The 20,286-nt window shown below is 34.6% G+C and overlaps 3 protein-coding genes across 4 annotated transcripts; 2 read left to right on the top strand and 1 right to left on the bottom strand.

Annotated features, from left to right (window-relative positions):
* The first annotated feature begins 768 nt into the window (after window positions 1-768).
* On the top strand, window positions 769-2,611 carry LOC127257809 (uncharacterized). The gene is made up of 2 exons (XM_051284276.1): window positions 769-982; window positions 1,263-2,611. Exon 2 carries the CDS (start codon window positions 1,416-1,418, stop codon window positions 2,343-2,345), a length of 930 nt encoding a protein of 309 aa, XP_051140233.1. The 5' UTR covers window positions 769-982; window positions 1,263-1,415; the 3' UTR covers window positions 2,346-2,611.
* Window positions 2,612-3,818: 1,207 nt separating this feature from the next.
* On the bottom strand, window positions 3,819-5,580 carry LOC127258296 (peroxidase 73-like). Its single transcript, XM_051285093.1, has 4 exons — window positions 5,295-5,580; window positions 4,998-5,198; window positions 4,491-4,656; window positions 3,819-4,400 (listed from the first exon to the last, which is right to left on the bottom strand). Exons 1-4 carry the CDS (start codon window positions 5,514-5,516, stop codon window positions 3,991-3,993), a joined length of 999 nt encoding a protein of 332 aa, XP_051141050.1. The 5' UTR covers window positions 5,517-5,580; the 3' UTR covers window positions 3,819-3,990.
* Window positions 5,581-17,430: 11,850 nt separating this feature from the next.
* Window positions 17,431-19,075, top strand: LOC127258270 (uncharacterized). Of its 2 annotated transcripts, none has more exons than XM_051285064.1 (3): window positions 17,431-17,877; window positions 18,353-18,496; window positions 18,591-19,075. In XM_051285064.1, the coding sequence occupies exons 2-3, from the start codon at window positions 18,416-18,418 to the stop codon at window positions 18,993-18,995; spliced, it is 486 nt and encodes a 161-aa protein (XP_051141021.1). In that variant the 5' UTR covers window positions 17,431-17,877; window positions 18,353-18,415; the 3' UTR covers window positions 18,996-19,075. The 2 variants fall into 2 exon arrangements, with proteins under 2 accessions (XP_051141021.1, XP_051141020.1); XM_051285063.1 differs by lacking the exon at window positions 17,431-17,877 and adding an exon at window positions 18,028-18,215.
* Window positions 19,076-20,286: the final 1,211 nt, after the last annotated feature.

Raw genomic sequence — 20,286 nt, forward strand, 5'->3', positions numbered from 1 at the left:
TTGAAACTAGCACCAGCTGATCAGTTGAGTATTATTATTATTATTATTATTATTACTTAATTCAACTGGGGAGTATATATTATCAACCAAGCTTAAGCTCTTAGTTTTATAAATATCACAAGTTCGAACTTGTTAAGAACTTTTTATTACATTAAACTTGAGCTTGAGTTTTATATGTTATACATTAAAATGTAATAAAAATACAATGTTAATAATTATTATTGGGTTTTGTCTAGTCAAATCTATTCAAACTCAAATAATTTTGTGATCTGAATCTGGATTGTCAATGTGTTCAATGACCCAAGCTTTCAAGTAACTTAGCTTACATAATACTATCATAGTCCTATATTTGAAAGTGATTTGATTGTTTGTTTGCCAATAATAAAATTTTAAAATAAAATAATTATTTAATATGATACAAATAAGTATTAAATCAAGAATCTTGAGATAATAATTGTATTACTATTAATACAAGACCGCATATTTTTAAGAAATTTTTTGTGTCTCTTCCCACATGACGCATATTTTAATTTCCCTTCTGGGCAGTGAAGATGAAAGCAGTTTTGGGCCTTGTTAGGTTGACCTCTTATGGATCTGCTGACTTCACTTCATACTCTCCTCGGACACTGCCAATCAATCATTGGCAAGCCTTAAGCCTAATAACAATAATAATAATAATAATAATAATAATAATAATAATAATAATAATTAAACATGTTTTCAGGGACGAATCGATTAATTTCACTCATTCTTTCCCATTGACTATTTTCCAAACTCATTAAATTGCAGAATTCCCCTCTTTGACTTGACACTCTTCTGACCTCCCCCCACAAGATCACCACCACACCACACCCCACCCATTCTCCTGCTCCATCGATTTTGCACCTTGCTCCCATTTCTATCTTCTCTCCGAATTCGATTCCAAGATTTACTGATTTCTTGAAATCAAGACTCTCCCGCAGGTTGTAATTCAGCCAGCCAGGTGAGGTTTTTCTTTTCTGGGTTTTGATTTTGATTTTCGTGTGCTAAAAAAGGGGTTTATTGCGAAGTCGATCGAATGTTTACTTTCGATTCAATAATATCGGACTGTTCAGCATTGTGCCCATTGCTATTTAGTTTCTTGGCTATTGCTCGCTAAAAACCTGTAATTTTGCACGCTTTAAGCACGTGATTGCTATGTTTCGATTCGTTCGTAGATTGGATTATGAACAAAATTGAGTTTCTTGGTATGAAATTCGTATGGGTTTTGCTCAATTTTGCAGATTTAGAGACTATTCAATGGCCATTTCCGGCGTCGTATCGACCCTTGATCGAAAAGGGGGAGAAAATTAGGGCTTATGATTTCAAGAATTGGGGATGGATTGGTTTGATTGATTTATGTAATTCCTTCGATAATATTGTTGGATTAAACTGTAATGGTTACTATGGATTGTGCAATTAAGCTGCGAAACGCTCGGCATTGTCGCCGGATCGATACTATGGAGCTTAAGGATTGCATAGTGAAGAAACTGGGGCCTCAGCTGGCCCTAAAGTATTTCAATCTTGTTAGTAGATATTTGAGCTTAAGGCTTAGGAAAACGGCATTCGACAAGATGTGTATCGGGCTATTGGGGCGAGAAAATGTCTCTCTTCACAATGGACTTATCCGAGCAATCGTTAAAAACGTTTGCGCCGAAGATAAGTCCAAATTCGGAAGAGGGCGATCTTCGTCGAATGTGAAAAACTCATTTGGTTTTAGAAGAGGGAAATCTTCGATTAGGTCAAAGGATCGGTTAAGTCCGCTCGGGCCGAGTGGCGGGAAGCTCCGAATCGAAGATTTGGCAGAGAAGTTTCCGGAACAACAGAGTGCAACTGAGATGTTTTCTTTGGGCAGCCGACCTCCCGTCGACGTGAATTCCGTTGAAGATGGCGAAGAAGTCGAGCAAGACGCAGGAAGTCCCGGGATTTATAGTCGAACCGCTCTTAAAGCGCCTCTCGGAGTTTATTTCCGATCGAAAAATGAATTATGCCTTGGATCGTCGGCATTGGGATCGACAGATACTTGTTATTACAACGGCGGGCTTCCCGATTTCGCTTTGTTGAGGAAACGGCTGGAATGTATCTCGAGGTTGAATGTCTCGACAGATTGTGTCAATTTGATGAACAACGGCGTTGATGTGTTCTTGAAACGACTGCTCAAGCCCTGTCTTGATTTAGCTTCGGTGAGGGCGGAAGAGGTTTCTGTTTCGGTGACGAATTTTCGAGTCGTGGCGGAGACGAGTCCGTCGATGCTCGGAGAAAATTGGCCTGTACAGCTCGAGAAAGTTTGTTTGCACGCGTTGGAAGGCGCCGTCGATGATGCGTAGTCTCTGTTTTGATTTTTTTTTATGTTCTTTTCTTACAGCGACGGTAGATATAAATTTATGTGATCATCTTGCCTGAATCGCAACATCGAAAAAAAGATCGCATATAGGCTACAGAGGCGACGATTATTTCTGAAGTAAGCGTTCTTACCGTATAAAGGGATCCGGAAACTTCTGAGATTCCCGGAAGGACAGCCTTCGCAGTTCTTCTCCGGTCTATTGTATTCTGTCTTTGCTTATTCGGTAAATAAAGGTTTCGTTATTTGCTATGGTGCCGGTGTTTTTTAGCTCGTTGGTAATGTTGTGTTTGTTTTACTTATTCGATTTGTCGACGAATCTGATTTCTTATTTCGGACATGGCGGGGTAATATGAGTTTAAGTCATTTGCGCGTGCGTATAAACTCGAAGTTTGGGTATTATTTTTTCATCGATAGCTCTAAACAATTGTTGCATTATTGATAGGATTTGGGATATATTTTTCATGCAATTTTTTTTTTACGGTTGATTCGAGTGTATAATGAATAAATTTTTTAGATGAGAAAACTCAATGTCACATATTGTTCGAAAATGTGTCACCAAATTTAAACCTATGATCTTGTGGTCATAAATTTTGAAAATTTCTTAAACCTATGATGTATTTCTTGTTTGGATGTATGCTTTGCATTTATGTAAAGTAAATAAGAAGTTGAGGTTGGATTTTGATTGTAAGTTGGAATTGAGTTTTACTATTTAGTAATTCGATTGTGGTTAATTGTAAATTGGTTATGATATAATATATATAGTTTATAATGTGGTAATCCGGAACTGTTATCCTTGGGTGTGTTATGGTAAACTCCGACTAACCAAACTTGAGCAAATGCAAACCTACAAATTAAGTCCAATAAAGCAAGTGCAATTTGTGGCAGATAAGATATGAAGGTGTCAAAATTTGAATCTATAACCTCACGATTACGAGTTTATTTTCATATTACCGGACCATGTATTACAGAAAGAAAAGAACATGATAAATAATGTGTGAAAATATAAATAATAAATGGGAAAAAGATGGAACCTAAGAAAATATAATGCTACCTATAATAACTAAGACATTTATTTTACATATTTTAATTTTTATGAGATATTGTCATTTATGTTTTGTATTAACTATAGGTCCCAACAATATTATCTTATTTTCAAACAAATAACCCCAAATACATGTAAAAAAAAAAAAAAAACTAAAAAGGAAAAAGTGCAGACCACCAACTTTGTCTTGTCCTTATCCACTTTGAATACTCATTATACTCATTTCTTCAATTTTCTTTTTTTATTTTTTATTTTATTTTATTTTATTTTATTTCTTTAGATACATATACATATATGATTTGTTATGTATTAAAAACGAAGTGAATTTTATAAACCTACCATACATGTAAAAAATAAATAATAAAAAAAATCCGTACGTAGCAAAAGTTGCTCGAAATAAAATGGAAATGCACACAGAAATAATCATTTATTTATCAAAATTCAATTTTCAAATTATTACAATTGAAACACGTGGATCTCTGGCCCCAAAATAAATTAAATTATCAACACAATGAAATATTATAATATAATATAAAATAAAATAAAATAAAACACATCCATCCATCCAGCTCTTCACATCAATTAATTAGTTAAACTTCCCACAGTCAAAACGGATGTTCCCGTTCCGCGTGCTGGTCTTGACTCCGACCCGACCCAGTTTCGTCATCGCCTCAACAAACGAAGCGTTGAATGCTTTCGGGTCGGAGGCCCATTTAGCGACGGTGGGCCTGGATCTGGGGTCCGTGAATAGAACCTGGTCCGACGTGAACAGACCCTTCCCCTGTACGAGGTTCTGAAAGTAGACATTGTCGAACTTCCTCGGAGTTGTGGGGTCCATGTCGATGGCTATTCTGGGGTCCACAACCCTCGGACACATCCCCTGCAGATCCTTTGCGTAGGTCTTGTTCAGGGTCGGGTCGACGGGGCTCCCTGGGCTGAAGTTGTAGATCCGATTCGCGAACTTGCTGCAGTGGGAGAACCCCACAGTATGGCAAGCTGTATACATATACATATATATATATATATGAATTCGTTGACTTTGACTTTTTTGTTTAAGGACGTGTTTGGAGTTTTATATGATATTACCAGAGAGAGCGATCATGTCGGTTTGAGACAGGCCTCGAGAAGCAAACATGGCGTTGAGCTGATTGAGGTTGAAGTTTGGTTGTGGAAGATTCCCTTGTACACTTGCAGCTGTTGAGCTTAGTCCATCTAGCCTACCTAATTCCACCGTGTACGAAGGACCCCCGGCCTGCATTAATAATATTCATTTTTAAGTTCTTTTTAGACGCAGATTTTTGGAGAGTTTTGAAATTTTAAAATTTTAGAAAAAATATTAAAAAAATTAGAAAAGAATATTAAAAAATTGAATAGTAATAATTTTTAAAATGAATAATGAAAAATGAATGAAAGTTAGGTTAGGGTGTGTTTTAAATGTAAAAATAATTTTTTTATAATATAAAAAATAAAAAATAAATATTTGATTAAATATATTTTTTATGAAAAAAAAGTGATAGAATAGTGAAAATATTGAAAATAGCTTTAATTTTTCGATGGTCGAATGTAGGAAGGAATTTAATTTAATTAGCTAACCAGGGCGATGACGTCACGGGTCGCCAGTGCGAGAATGTCGGCGCAAGAGACCCGATTCCGGCACCGGGCGACGGCGTCGACGGCGGCCTTTGCTTTGATCACGGTGTCGAATCCGTCGCCGGCGAGGGATAAGTTGTCGTCGTGATCCTTTTCCGCCTTGTTCGCCGGCGTCGACGCCACAATCACCGACGCATCGCAGCCCTACATATATATATATATATATTGCACTTTAAGAAATTTAAATAAATTTAATTTTAGCTATAATTTATGAATGAGTTATATATGTATATAAGTTACCAAGACGAAGCAGTCGTGGAAGAAGAGGCGGATGACGGCGGGGATGGTGACGAAGGTCTGTTTGATTTTGGCCTGGACGACTCCTCGGACGATATTCTCGACGTCGGGGCAGGTGGCGGCGTAGTAATTCGGCCGGAGTTGGGCGGAGACGGCGGCGCCGGCGATTATTGCACAGACAAAGGCTAACCTTAAAGCTGCAAGGAAATTACATCTTGCTGCCATGGTGGTCGTACGGTCCTCCAATGCAAATCAAAATCAGACGCAGAATTAAGAAGACACTTTAACAACACGCAACTCAGATACCATTATATACATATATATAGATATCTATATATGATTGTGTAGAATTATTAATTTATTAATTATTACTGTAATTTTTTAAATTATGAGAGTAGTGGTCGTCGTTTAGCAAGTTGGCGTAGAATTTTCTACAGAATAAAAAATAGTACATGTAAGTATTATTCAATAGTTAAAGAAGCATTAAGATCGTGACATTTTTGCAGCTGCCAGCTCTCTCTCTCTCTCTCTCTCTATATATATATATATATATATACTTCTAGATTTGTAGTAGTATTAATTAAATTTATGAACAAGTAGTGGTGTAGAATGGAATGTTGTTTGTGAGCACGTTAATGCCGATTTGTAGGGATTTTCTTCTGCAAAAAAGTATAATTGAAAACAACATATACAGAATTGCTCTAATGTATTTGGAAAGAGAAGAAGTAATTGCATGCAAGAATTTACCCTGGAAAGAGAAAATGATATGTATATATATATATATATGTACGTGTGTTGTGATTTCCCAATTATAGAATGATATGGGTGGGTTTGGTTACCCATTGGTTATTACATTGGGACTTGTTAGAAATTGATTTATTTAATTTATATTCGATCATTTATAATCTAATATATATATATATATATATAGAGAGAGAGAGAGAGAGTTAAAACAAATTAAAATATGTGTTGAAAAAATAAATTATGTAATACAAATAAATAGAAAATATAAATATTTAATCTATTTATGATTAACATAAAATAATTTTATTAAAATAATGTGAATTTGAATGTATGTAGATATATTTATTTATTGAAATAAAAAAATAAAAAAAATTTAAATCATTTTATGTGACGTTGTCTAGTTTACATGATATTTTTAACTCATTTTGACGGCTATTCATTTTTTAAAAAACATCAATTCAAATATAACTTTGTTCTCATAAAATATCAAATCAAATATCAATATTTTATTTTATTTTTTCAAAATTAAAAAATATCCAAAAACCTCTAAAACAAAGTAATTCCTCGAAAATAGACTTGGTTTGAACATGAGTTTTGATGTGTTGTGCATTTTTTGTATTTTACAATAACAAAATTTATAAATAAAAATAGTATAATTGTTTACTAAGAAAATAAACATACCTATTTTTTTTTATGACAAATAAATAAGAAAAACTAGGTTTTTTCTTTTTTGTTTTTTTAATTTTTTTATGAGAGAGAGTAATATTATGGGAGAAAAAATTACCAGCATATAATGTCAATCGAAATTGAAATGATAACTAAACACGCCTAAATCTTGAATTTTTTAGCAGGAATGTATTTACTATTTATTTCTTCTCTTTCAAGTTGGATTTTATTGTAACTTGCTATATAAAAATAATTATGTAACGAATCATCAAATCAAATAGACAAAATTAATTAATGGTCACGAAAGGCAGTCACAATAAAGAAAAAAAAAATAAAAAGGGACAATGATTATGTGGAGGACACAACTAACTTAATTAATAATATCAATTAAACAAAGTCCAACATCTTCTTAATAGATATATATATATATATATATATGTTTAATGGCTTTGATTCTATACATCGATCATTGATGATCATAAATGTTACACTATTTAAATTCTTGTTCCCCAAGAGGGTGAGCAACATAGTTTATATTATTTTTATTCAAATTAAAAAGTTTAAACATAGACAGTGTTGATTGTTACAATATAACAACGACAATATTAAAAATAATTATCGAATAATTTGATAATTCAGCCGAAGCGATGTTAAAATTTATTTCCACAAAACAAATACACTATGATAGTGTCTTCACTTCGTGTCACGTCATTTTAAAAAATATTGTCGAAAAACTCGCCGGAGTATTTGCAGAAAAATAAATGTATATATAGGATGGGTGGCACACACTTTTTTTTTTGTTTTTTTTAGCCCGTTCACATGTCTAAATTACACTATTGTACCATTTTAGTAATAAGTATTTGTACAAAATTGAAATGAGTAGTTATATAGTTAATTGGCACGATCGTGACATGTGACTTGTAGGATTAATTAATCCCATTATTCAAAGTGCAATCAACTTCCAAATATTAAAAAATTGGCTTAATTAAATAATTGAGTAGAATTTTATTCCCCTCGTTTTTTTTTATTAATTAAAAAAGGATAGATATTAAAATTTATGCAATTAAGAAAAAAAAAAGTGTTCGATTTACTTTGATTTTCTTTTTTATTTTTTTTCTTGTAATGGATGTTGATTTGGAGTCAAACATCGTCTTTTTTTTTCTTTTCTTTTTTTGGTTTCAGGCATTTGTATTTAGGTGGTGATTGTTTTCAATATTAGTTTAAATGCAATAGTTTGTATAAGATTGTAAAAATTAAATAAATAAAAAATAATAATTAAAATAATTGTTAAGTGAACATGTTTATGTACTTTCTAAGACTTGCACTTTGTCCATTGTCATTACACAATATTTAAGACTAATATGATTCAAAGGCCCAATCTCTACTTTATGAGATTTAAGGGTTTGTTTGTTTTTTTATTTGAACTAAGAATTCTATTATTTAGAAAATAAAATAAAATAAAATAAAATAATAATAATAATAATAATAATAATAATAATTAGCACTTTTTATTAATAGTAAAAATAAGTTTTACTTGCTTTTTCATTTATATAGTTCAATATTATATTTATTTATAAAAATATCACAATTACTTACGCACTTAATTTAGCAAAAAAATTCTCTCATTTTATTTAATTTACTCACTTGTACACATTTTAAAATATTCATACTTTATATTTTATGTCACAATCAACTAATATAATTGTATTATATTCGTTAAAACTCATGTTCAACCCAAACAAACATAGATATGCTGAACGGATGGAGTATCATTCACTTTACATGATTTTTAATAAACGTAATCTTATATTAAAATTTTATTTAATTCAAACTAATTTTAAATTAAAATTTCAAAATCAAATCAAAACCAAACAAATCATAGGAGTAAATAATTTTATTTTATTGAAATTTACTATTATTTATCTTTTAAAATTTATTTTTCTTTAGTATTTGTAAATTTATATTGAGTTTGACATCATAGTTGAGAGTCCACAAAATTTTTATTTTATTTCCAATTAACTATTAGGCTTTCCTTCTGATGAAAATTTTTCGAGTTAAAACAAATTAGAAATTGAGCATAATAATAAAAAAATTAAATATCTAATATAATATTTTTTATATATAAATATCATTATTATTTCATTTGAAAAATAAGAAAATATATTCTTCTTACACTTAAATTTAATATTTTTTTTATTATACATCTTTTATGATTCTAATAAAAATATATTATACAGTATTCTCTAATAAAAAATCAAATCGAAATAATATTTAAATTATAAAATTTAAACACAAACCAAACAAACCCTTGTATTTGTTCTTTTGAAACACATTATTTTCTCAATAAGATATCACATTCAAATTACTGTTCAAACAAAAAATAAATAACAAAATAAAACAAAAACACATTAAAATTTACAAACCCAATGGTGTATTCTTTAATTTGGAATTTGATTTTTTATTTAAATAATAAATTGAATTTTAATAAGACAAAATACTAGTGTATATATGTATATTTTTATATGAAATTGTAAATATTGTATAGTAAATAAATTGAAATCAAAATTTCAATTAAACAGAGCCTATAGCTATGAGGCTTTATTCATTTGGTTTTTTTGTCCAATTTTTTACTTTTCAATATCCCAATCCACTTCAAATGTGTACATGTATACATATATATATATAAACAAAACTTAAATAAAACTAATATTTTTAAACACGACTTAAATTTCTCCAACCCTTTTTCCAAATAAAACTAAATTAAATAAAAAGTTTGGAATTGTCTCATGTTTCAAGAAAAGCATGGCAAAATTGTCAGCATTTGTCTTTCTGCGACGGAGCACCACAATTCAATAAATAATTTAATAAAATAAAATGTTGAATTTCCAAAATTCAAGAAGAGCAGCTATGGGTAGCACTGAAGATTATAGGGTGCAGGCATTACGTGCAACCAATTAAACTTTTTCCAAATAATTCCTATCCTAATTAATTAATTAATTAATTAATTTCTCCTTTTCATGCACACTTTTGATATATAATTTCTTAGAATAATAATAATAATAATAATAATATAATTAAGGGAAGGCATGCATGCATGCATGATGGTGCGGTAGAGGAGAGGAGGCGAGGCATGCGTAACGCCGTGGGGAATTGGATAATTAAAAACACGCTTTTAATTAATTGATCAGTTCTGTTCTCTGCAGTCACGCTTCTGCACTGTTGCGTTTTATATACATGTAAAAGTACAACGTGTCCGCCATTCTCAACTGTAGACAATTAGAAGATTCTACGCCTACTCACCTGCTTCAATATTTTTAAATGTAAAAAATAAATAAAAATTAATTAATTAATATGTATACTAATATTGCCTCTTGGGAGGGCAATTAGGACGGGCGTCCTGGATATGTTGTTACCATTTACATTTAGAATATAATTAATTATGATCACTTTGATTGAAAATATTATCTGAATTCAATTTTGTCTCAAAGTTGATTAATTAATTAATAAATTTTAATTTTATATCTATAATTAATTAATTATACATGCATGTATGTTGTTACTATATGGAGTGTGTTTTGATTTTGTTTTGTAGGTTTTGGATTGTGTTTTCCTGTGGTTAGAGTTCATTGATTACCGTAATTGTATATATATATATATATAAATTACAAGTGATTAGGAGTTTACCCAAAATGCACCTGAAACGTAACCGTTGCAAGTTCCCACATTATTATTAAAAAAAAAAAAGAAATACTGAACTTTAAAAGAACATATCATTTTGTACGTGATATATAAATATTTTTGTATGTTTTTATTAAAAACAAAATATATATATATATATATATATTGAGTTTGTTCATTTTGTGTTTCTCTAGCTATTGCACAATTTTTCTAAATAATATTAAAAAGTACAATATATATATAATATAATAAATTAAATGTTGGATAGCTAATATAGTATTTTATGAAATAAAATATGCATGAATCAAATGAATGGGAACTCCTTTGCCCCCGCAGAGTATAGTCTCTGCATTCAATCACTGGTTTACTTAAAACAAAACAATGAAAATTATTAACAAAATAAAAAAAAAAAATGAAAAAACACACATACTGTCTGAGCATTTTAAAATTTATTTTTATTATATCAATATAAAAGTTACGCACGCAAAAAAAAAAAAAAAACTTCACATATTATATAATGTAAAATAAACATACACATACCAATAAAATTTCAAAATAAGCATACACTTTAAAAATTAATCTCTAATCACTACTAATGTATTAGCCGTACTTTTACTTTCACATTATCTATCCTATAGTAAAGTATTTTTTTACTAATAATTATTTCAATCAAAATAGTTTTTTTTTTTTTTTAATATTGTATTCAAATTGTATATTTTTATGTAAATTTAAAATACCAATGATATGTTTAGTTTGTTGTTTTTTATATCTTGTTTTCAAATTGAACAATAGCGTGAGCTAAATATCTCTTAAGATATAATAGTATATTTTTTATAAAATATCAAATTAAATATATATATTTTTATAATTTATATTATATTAAAATTTAATTTGAAATTCGATATTTATTTATATAACATCACACAATTATTTTATTTTATTTTAAATGTACTTGTTTTCTATTTAGTCCTTTCATATTTGGGCAAAATCTGATTTTGACAGCAATTATGTACATATGATATCTATTCCTAAATTTGCAAAAATAAAATTTAGTACCAGTCAGAATAAATGAGATTTTATGCATAAGACATGTGAATGTGACCGGGCAGGGCAGGGCAGGGAAGGGCAGTTGTCGCTTAACCTTACAATACATGACAACACACGTGCCTATCATTTTCAAATTCACCGTACTACCATATATGTTTTGCTCCTATATTAGAAAATTTTAATAAAAATATAGTAATTTTTTAATAAAATATTATATTAAAATACTATTTAAAATTTTTAAAATTAATATTTTATTTTAAATTAATTTCACATTACAATCAAACAATCTCAATTATGATCTACTCTAAATCTTTATATATATAATTCAAAGTACAATAATCCTTTTGTTTTCTTTTGCAACTTGGGTTTGCGTTAGATCTTATATTTTAATTTTGTTACGATTTATGGAATAAATTCTATTTTCATTAAACACAATTAGGGTACAATATTATATTTATACAAGAGATATATTAGGTAGAATATATATATCAATATATAAAATATATATATACTATATATATATATATCAACATCCCCCCTCAAACTCAAGGTGGAACGGTGGAGCCCAACTTGAGTTTGCTCAAAAATGACTGAAAACGGCCGGGAAGGTGAGGTTTGGTGAATCCGTCGGCCGTCTGATCAGCAGAGGAAATAGGAGACAAGGAGATGCTTCCATGAGCAACGTGATGACGTACAAGGTGACAGTCGATCTCAATATGCTTCGTACGCTCGTGGAAGACATCATTTGTCGAAATCTTCATGGCGCTCTGACTGTCGCAATGGATAATAGTGGCAGAGGGCTGAGGCACTCCAAGATCAGCCAAAAGCCAGCGAAGCCATAAAAGCTCAGCAGTGGTATCGGCAAGTGCTCTATATTCAGACTCTGCACTGGACCGGGAGACAACCGTCTGTTTCTTGCTGCGCCATGAAATAAGCGAGTCGCCAAGGAAGAAGCAAAACCCGGTGGTCGAGCGGCGATCAGAGGGATCTCCCGCCCAATCAGCGTCAGAATACCCGGTCAAAACTAAGGAGGATCGAGCGGAATAATGAAGTCCATGAAGCAGGGTACCTTTGACGTACCGGAGAATCCGTAGGACAGCAGAATGATGAGTCGTCCGAGGAGCAGACATAAACTGACTGACGATATGGACGGCATAAGCAATATCCGGTCGAGTGACAGTCAGGTAGATGAGACTTCCCACTAGCTGACGATACAAAGTCGGATCATCAAGGGGAACGCCGTCCATCGGAGTAAGACGACAGTCAGAATCAAGAGGTGTAGGAGCAGTCTTGGAGTCAGTGAGACCGGCAATAGATAGGAGGTCGGAGGCATACTTGGCTTGAGAGAGATAATATCCGTCGGAGGTGTCGGAGATCTCAAGTCCTAGGAAGTACCGAAGAGGCCCTAAACTCTTCATCTCGAAGTGGCGGTTTAGATGAGCTTGCAACTCGGAGATACCTGATGCATCATCTCCCGTAATAATCATGTCATCCACATAAAGCAATAAAATAGTAATTCCAGCTGACCCACGTCGAAGGAAGAGAGCCGAATCATGATCACTAGAAGTAAAGCCAAGCTGGAGTAGAGCAGAGCTAAATTTCGAAAACCAAGCTCGAGGTGCCTGTTTCAAACCATATAGGGCACGGCGAAGTTTGCATACCTTGGAAGAGGTAGGAAAACCAGGAGGAGGAGACATGTAGATATCCTCGGATAAATCACCATGCAAGAACGCATTCTTGACATCAAGCTGATGCAGGGGCCACCGACGAGCGGCAGCAATGGCGATAAGACAGCGGACAGAGGTGAGACGAGCAACCGGGGCAAATGTCTCCTCATAGTCGATACCATACTGCTGGGTGTAGCCTTTGGCTACTAAACGTGCCTTGTAGCGCTCGATAGATCCATCAGAGTTAGTTTTGATTCTGAATACCCACTTGCAGCCAATAGGTTTCTTGCCAGGGGGAAGATCAACCATATCCCACGTATGTGTTTTCTCCAAAGCCTGCAACTCCTCAGACATAGCCTGCCGCCACAACGGATCCGCATACGCCTCACGAAAGGTCCTGGGCTCATGATGGGACAAGGTGGCAGAGAAGCAGTGATAATCAAGTAAGTGAGTAGGAAGGTGACTAACCCGAGTGGAGCGACGAGGGCCAAGATCAGGGGCTGAGATCGAAGTCGTGTCAGGCTCGGGTGGTGGTGATGTATCGGAGTCGAGAGCAAGAGTAGGCTCGGGGATCAGCTGCGGTTCAGGAGGCGCAACCGAGACAGCGTCAGGAGCGGGAGATGGAGACGGAGCCGTGTCACTGGAAGGGAATAGGGGAGGAGAGGACAAGGTAAAGAACGGAGACGAACGATCAAAGGGGACTCGGAAGTGAGACAAGGAAGAGAATTTGGTATCCTCCCAAAATGTGACATGACGAGAAATACGTAGCCTATTGGAAATAGGATCCCAACAACGATAACCCTTATGTTCTAACCCATAGCCCAGGAAGCAACACAGACGCGCGCGAGGTTCTAACTTAGTGCGCTCATGAGGAGGGAGGAGGACAAAACTGACACAACCGAAAGGGCGGAGAAGACTATAATCAGGGGTACGATTAAATAGTCTTTCAAAAGGACTGACATTACCTAGGACAGAGGAAGGGACACGATTTATAGTGTGGACAGCGGTGAGTGCAGCTTCTCCCCAAAAGCGATCTGGACAAGAGGCTGATAAGAGAAGGGTGCGGACTGTATCGAGGATATGTCGGTGTTTGCGTTCGGCGCGACCATTTTGTGGAGAGGTGTATGGGCAGGAGCGTTGGACAACAGTACCTTGATCAGATAAGAAACTAAGAAATGATGTATCAGTATACTCAAGAGCATTATCGGTGCGGAGAGTTTTTATAGTAGAGGAAAATTGGGTATGTATCATTTTAGCAAAGGTCATATAAATAGATGGAAGTTCAGAACGATGCCGCATAAAGTAAATCCATGTAAAACGAGAATAGTCATCAATAAAAATCACAAAATAACGAGAACCATTCATAGACACAGTGGGCGAAGGTCCCCAAATATCCGAGTGAACTAAAGAAAATGGAGTATCCGCAATGGAAGTACTATGAGGAAACGACAGAGCAGGTTGTTTTCCCAACGAACAATCTACACAATTAAAAGACTCAAACTTAACAGAACCCAAACTACCCTGACTAATCAAGGACCTGACTTTATTGGAAGACGCATGACTGAGACGACGATGCCACTGAAGGCAGGATGGTGTAGAGGTGGTGGCAGCTGAGATAGAGGGACGAGGGACCTGGAGTGACGTAAGTTCAAATAAGCGGCCCGTCTTCCGGCCCGTCCCAAGAGTCCGCCCGGTTTGCGCGTCCTGAACCTGCACACCAGTAGAAGAAAATAACACGGTGAGACCTTGATCAACTAATTGACCAACGGAAATCAGATTTAAGGTTAATTGAGGGATACAGTATGTGTCAGGGAGGGATAAGGATGAGGTGGATGTATGTCCGGTATGGGTGATGCGCATATGGGTACCATCGGCAGTAAGGATAGGGGGTAAGGATGGTGCGGTGGATGTGGAGGTCATAAGGCGTATATCAGAGGTCATATGATTACTGCAAGCAGAATCAAAATACCAAAGAGAGTTACCTGATGTGGTAGACATGGCGATATTGGAAGATAGAACCTGTTTAAGAAGAGCTTCCAGGTCCTGAATCGTAGGAGGCGCAGGCGCAGGCACAGCAGAGGCTGTGATAGAGGAGGTACCAGACTGAGGTCCACGAGAATTCCGAGGCTTGTAGTTACTACTTCCAGAGCGAGGTGGTCTAGTGGGGCAATACTGTATAGTATGGCCTAAAACATGACAGTAGTGACACTCCACCTTTGGGCAATGACCGAAGTCATGATCAGAGGACTGACATCTTTTGCAACGATGAGAACGACTCTGAGTAGGAGTTCGGGCAGTGACCGCAAGAGCAGAGTCAAGCTGAGGAGCCTTAGCTAGGTGGAGACGAGTTTCCTCAAACAGAATCTCCTGAATAGCTGCATCCAAGGTAGGAAGTGGATGCCGATGTAACAAAGAGGCACGAACTGCCTCATACTCTGGACGCAAAGCCATTAAGACCTGAATGAGGCGAAGATGATCAGGACTGATCTCTGCTTGATCCAATCGATGCCAAAGGGGTTGCACTTGGGCAAGGAAGTCGTTGATAGATTGTCCTGGTTCCTGTTTTAGATCGTGGAGAGTGCTCCATAACTGATAATAATGTGCCAAACCAGTAGCACGGAAGCGGACTGCCAAGAAATCCCACGCTGCCTTGGCAGTGTCAAATTGGGCAAGCTGAACATGGATCGCCGGAGTGGAAGTATTGCGCAACCAAGTGAGAATTTGATGGTTTTTACTATCCCAATCTTCCAATTTTTCAATATAAGATTCAACAACTGTGGCGGTAGGCGTAACTTCTCCTATAGAGACTGGAGCAATGGGGGCAACTATATTTCCCGTAACAATTCGCCACAATTTCCGACCTATCAAAAAACTTTTCATCGATTGTGCCCACAAACTGTAATTATCTCCAGACAAAACAACATTGATCGGAATATGTACATCCATCTTTTCCATAGAAACTCAAGAGAAAACAGAATCTCAAACCTCAAGCCGAAAGCCGAAACGAAAGAAACCGAATCAAAACCCGAAACACAAAAAGTCAACCGGATACAAAAAACTGCTCAAACGGAGGAAGTGAAGATACCATCGCGGAGGAAATCAAATTCCGAACACGACGGTGCAAAGATCGCTGCCAACGGCCGCCGCACACGCCCCCACACGCCGGCGAGGCGTCCGGCCGGAAAAACACGTCGGGCGCGTGTGACTCTCACGCGCCGCCGTTCGCCGAACTGTTCCGGCGTCCGGCCGGTCTCGTGACGGCGAAGACGATGGTGGTGGCGGTGACGGTCGGAAGTGATCGGAAAGATGCTATCTGGAATTCGTGGGTTGTTTCGATTTAGTCGGGAAAAAGCATGGCTCTGATACCATGTTACGATTTATGGAATAAACTCTATTTTCATTAAACACAATTAGGATACAATATTATATTTATACAAGAGATATATTAGGTAGAATATATATATCAATATATAAAATATATATATACTATATATATATCAACAAATTTTAAATAATAGTTAAATCTAATGTAATGTATTGTAAATGAAATATTTTCTCTATATATTCAAAGATATATATACACTTTTACTTGGAGTTTAAAAAAATATTATAATATTTAAATGGTAGTTGATAAATATTTTTGTATGTAAAGATTTTTTTCTTAATCTTTTATTCAATAAGGATATTAATATAAATAAGTATAAGTTAGATGAGAATTTATAATGTACAATGTAATCACAGTTAATATAAAAATAAAAGATAAAAAAAGATATTTTTTATATTTTTACATAAAAAAAAATAATATATTTAAGGGTAACTATGTACTATCATAATTTTATTAGTATAAAAAAAAGTTACATATAGTAAAACAAAAACAAAAAGATAAACAATAAATATACTAAAAGAAGACACCTATTAGGATTAGGGATAGGTAAGAATAACTTGTAAAACACTGTGACAACATTTTCAATTCAATCATCAATCTATCCGAAATTAAAATATCTATTATTTATATCAATGATTATGTTTTAAGATTCCATGTCATAATTAATTCCGCAATATTAATAATTTGGACTCCCCAGATTTTCCTCCACGAGCTCGCTCCCTGGACTTCAGCGCCGGCTTATCTCCGCCGTCCGCTGCACAGATACCTATCAATGTACGGTCCAGATCTCTCCCCTCTCTGTATTCGCGCATGGTATCGTATGTAGCTAACAAATACGTACTTCTTACACTTACGTATACATATTTGTTGCGTATATATACGTCTGTCTGATATGACAACTGTAAGAGATATTTATATATGTTTGGCGAAATACAATTCGTGGGCGCAGGTGGTGCTCTCACTTTGGCATTTTGATGATTTGTCCCTCGTGAACCACCCACCCAGCTCCCAAAATACATACATACATACATATATATAATATAATACTCCCCCAAGATTTGTGACGAAACCAGTTATCTACACACACATATATATATATATACACATACATAGGCAGACACGAATTAAGGTTGAAGCAGATTGGGTAAGAAGAGAAGTAGTACATTTAAGGATTTGTTTGGAATGAATTGAACTGCCCCCTCTTCATTTGTTCGATCAAATCTAACCCACCATCAAGATTTGCTTTGGGTTCTGTGTCTTCTTCATATACATACACTCACATATATATATATAGAGTCTAGAGAGAGAGAGAGATAGAGAGAGAGGGAAGAATCTAGAGATAGAGAGAGTTTGTCTTCCTTCCTTCCTTCCTTCTCCAGAAGTTGTGGGATTTCTTGAGGTAAGAATCAAGTTTCAAGACAGTGTTTTAACTTGTCTGAATTTTCTTGATTTTGACAAGAGGGCTTAGATTTTCTAGATTGTTTTTTATGAGGGTTTTTGTTTTCACTCTTAGTTCTTTAAATTTGCAGATCTTTTCACATAATATCCTCTTCCTATTTTAATTTCTTGAGTTATTACGAGTCCTATTTGAACTCTACTTGAATATATGCTTGAAAAAAGAAAAAAAAAGGAGCTATTTTTAGGAATCCCAATTGTCTGAAAAATAAAATAAATATGTGGACAGGAAAGCTGTTATAAATCCAAAAGAAAATATCTGAGAGTCAAAACATGGAACTTGTAAGTAATCAGTGTGTCTTTGAAAACGATGCCATGCCATGTCTGGAAGATATTTTTACTTTCTTTCCTTGCCAATAATTATTATCTCCACGCCATTCTCTACAGTTCGTGAGTACTCTTCTGTTTCTCTCTTGCAGAAGTTGATTTTTCGCTGTAATAATCCAACAGCAGAATCGAGTCTTTTGTATGATTTGTCCGAGATGGAGAATCTTCTGAATCCTTACGACAAGGAGTACATGAAAATGGCGATGTTAAAGCACGAGGAAACCTTCAGACACCAGGTGAATTTTATTTTTTTTATTTTCTTTTCTTTTTCCCCTTTTCGATTTCGTCGATGAATTGAAATTTCTAATCTGCCCTAATTTTCCAATTCAGGTTTCTGAGCTCCACCGTCTCTACCGAATCCAGAAGATGCTAATGAAGGATGCCGCCACCGCCGGAAACACCCGCCGCCATCCACATTACGCATCGCCGGCGGGTATCCAATTTCCCGACCCGACCCGACCCGCCGGAAAATATAGTTTTCCGGCAATCGAAGATGAGCAGAGCGATCTGGAGCTGACATTAGGGCCCCGAAGCTATTACCAGAAGAAAATCAAAGCTTCCGAACCGGAGCTCCGGTCCGATTCCGGCACGAGCTTTTCTTCTTCCTCGACCGGGTCGAACCACATAAAATTGCCCCGCCAGAAATGGGGGCTCCCGACAGCAATTAATCCTGTATCTAATCAGGACAGGCTCAGCAGCCCGCCATGGATTCTACCCAGCCTTAATTTGACATGAAAAATTAATTGAAATGTAGTTTTAGGGTTTGGGATTTTTAATTCCAATTAATGTTTATAAATTTTGTTCATTTCAGAAAATGGGCATTTCTGTATCAGATAGTACTAATTCGATGATTCTATCCCTACGATCGACAGACAGTTCCTTTTCCTAAAACAATTTCGTGCTTTGCAGAAAACTAGGATTGATGGTCAGATTGAATGAGTTTTAGGACAGACAGACAGACAGATTGTAAAAAAAAAAAAAAAAAATCTTTTGGGGAATCCCGAGAGCTCTGTCCCCACATGGCTAGATCACATGAAGATAAGACCTTTCCATAATTTTCAGATCACGATTGATTCTTCTTCCATTGCCATTCTGTGTTCGGAAATTTTAAAGTAGGAAGTTCTTAAGGATGTAAAAGGGAGTGAAGAATTAGGTCAAAGAAGAAGAAGAAGAAGACAGCGAAACCAGATCTGGGTGGATCCTCACCGTACATGAAAATCAACGGCTGAGATTTAATCCGGATTCGTGCTCCCGGGCGCTTCTCTTGCAGAAGGGAATCTGCATTATTGATTGTACTTGCAGACAGTTCTGATGAGAGCTTTAATCTCAATTAAAAATTAAATAAAATTAAATTATGTATAGGTACACGCAATGGAGACATAAACCTGGTCGACTTCTTCTATAGGATAATATGTAATAACAAAAAAAAATTAATATTAATTGCCTGTAAACAGGCAGGCCAATGTATAAATATGTTTTTCTATTATTTAAATTTAATTAATTAATATTCATCCTCATCGTTGTACCTACCTACCACATGGAAAACAAATTTATATTTTTGAATTTTTTTGTTTATTTTTTAAATAAATTTGAGAATAGAATAGTGAGTGTGATGAGGTGTTTTTGATGTGTCTGCCACCAAATGAACATTAGATTCCATTCCCAAATAAATAATTAATTAATTAAATAAATACCCAAAAAAGGCTGCGGCTTCGGCTGCCGTTGGTTATTACAATAACAATAATAATGGATGTGTTTCTTTTTTAATTTGGATTATTGTGTTTGGAGATTTTGAGTTTGTTTGTGTTTTTATTTGAATTTGAAATTTTGATCAGAATTTGGTTTGAAAATTATTTTGATTTGATTTTTTATAAAATAAAATAAATATATTTTTATCAAATGTTAATGTTTGGCTGAACCCTGACTTGGAAAACCTCTTTTCTCTTATTTCAAAAAGTTGCGAGTGTTTGTGTGTGGGTTTTTTTTTTTTTTTTTCTCGTATTTTTAATTCGATTAATTTTTAAAT

This window comes from Andrographis paniculata, unplaced genomic scaffold (assembly GCF_009805555.1).
Source record: "Andrographis paniculata isolate CXL003 unplaced genomic scaffold, ASM980555v1 Contig59END, whole genome shotgun sequence".
NCBI classification, from domain to species: Eukaryota; Viridiplantae; Streptophyta; class Magnoliopsida; order Lamiales; family Acanthaceae; genus Andrographis; species Andrographis paniculata.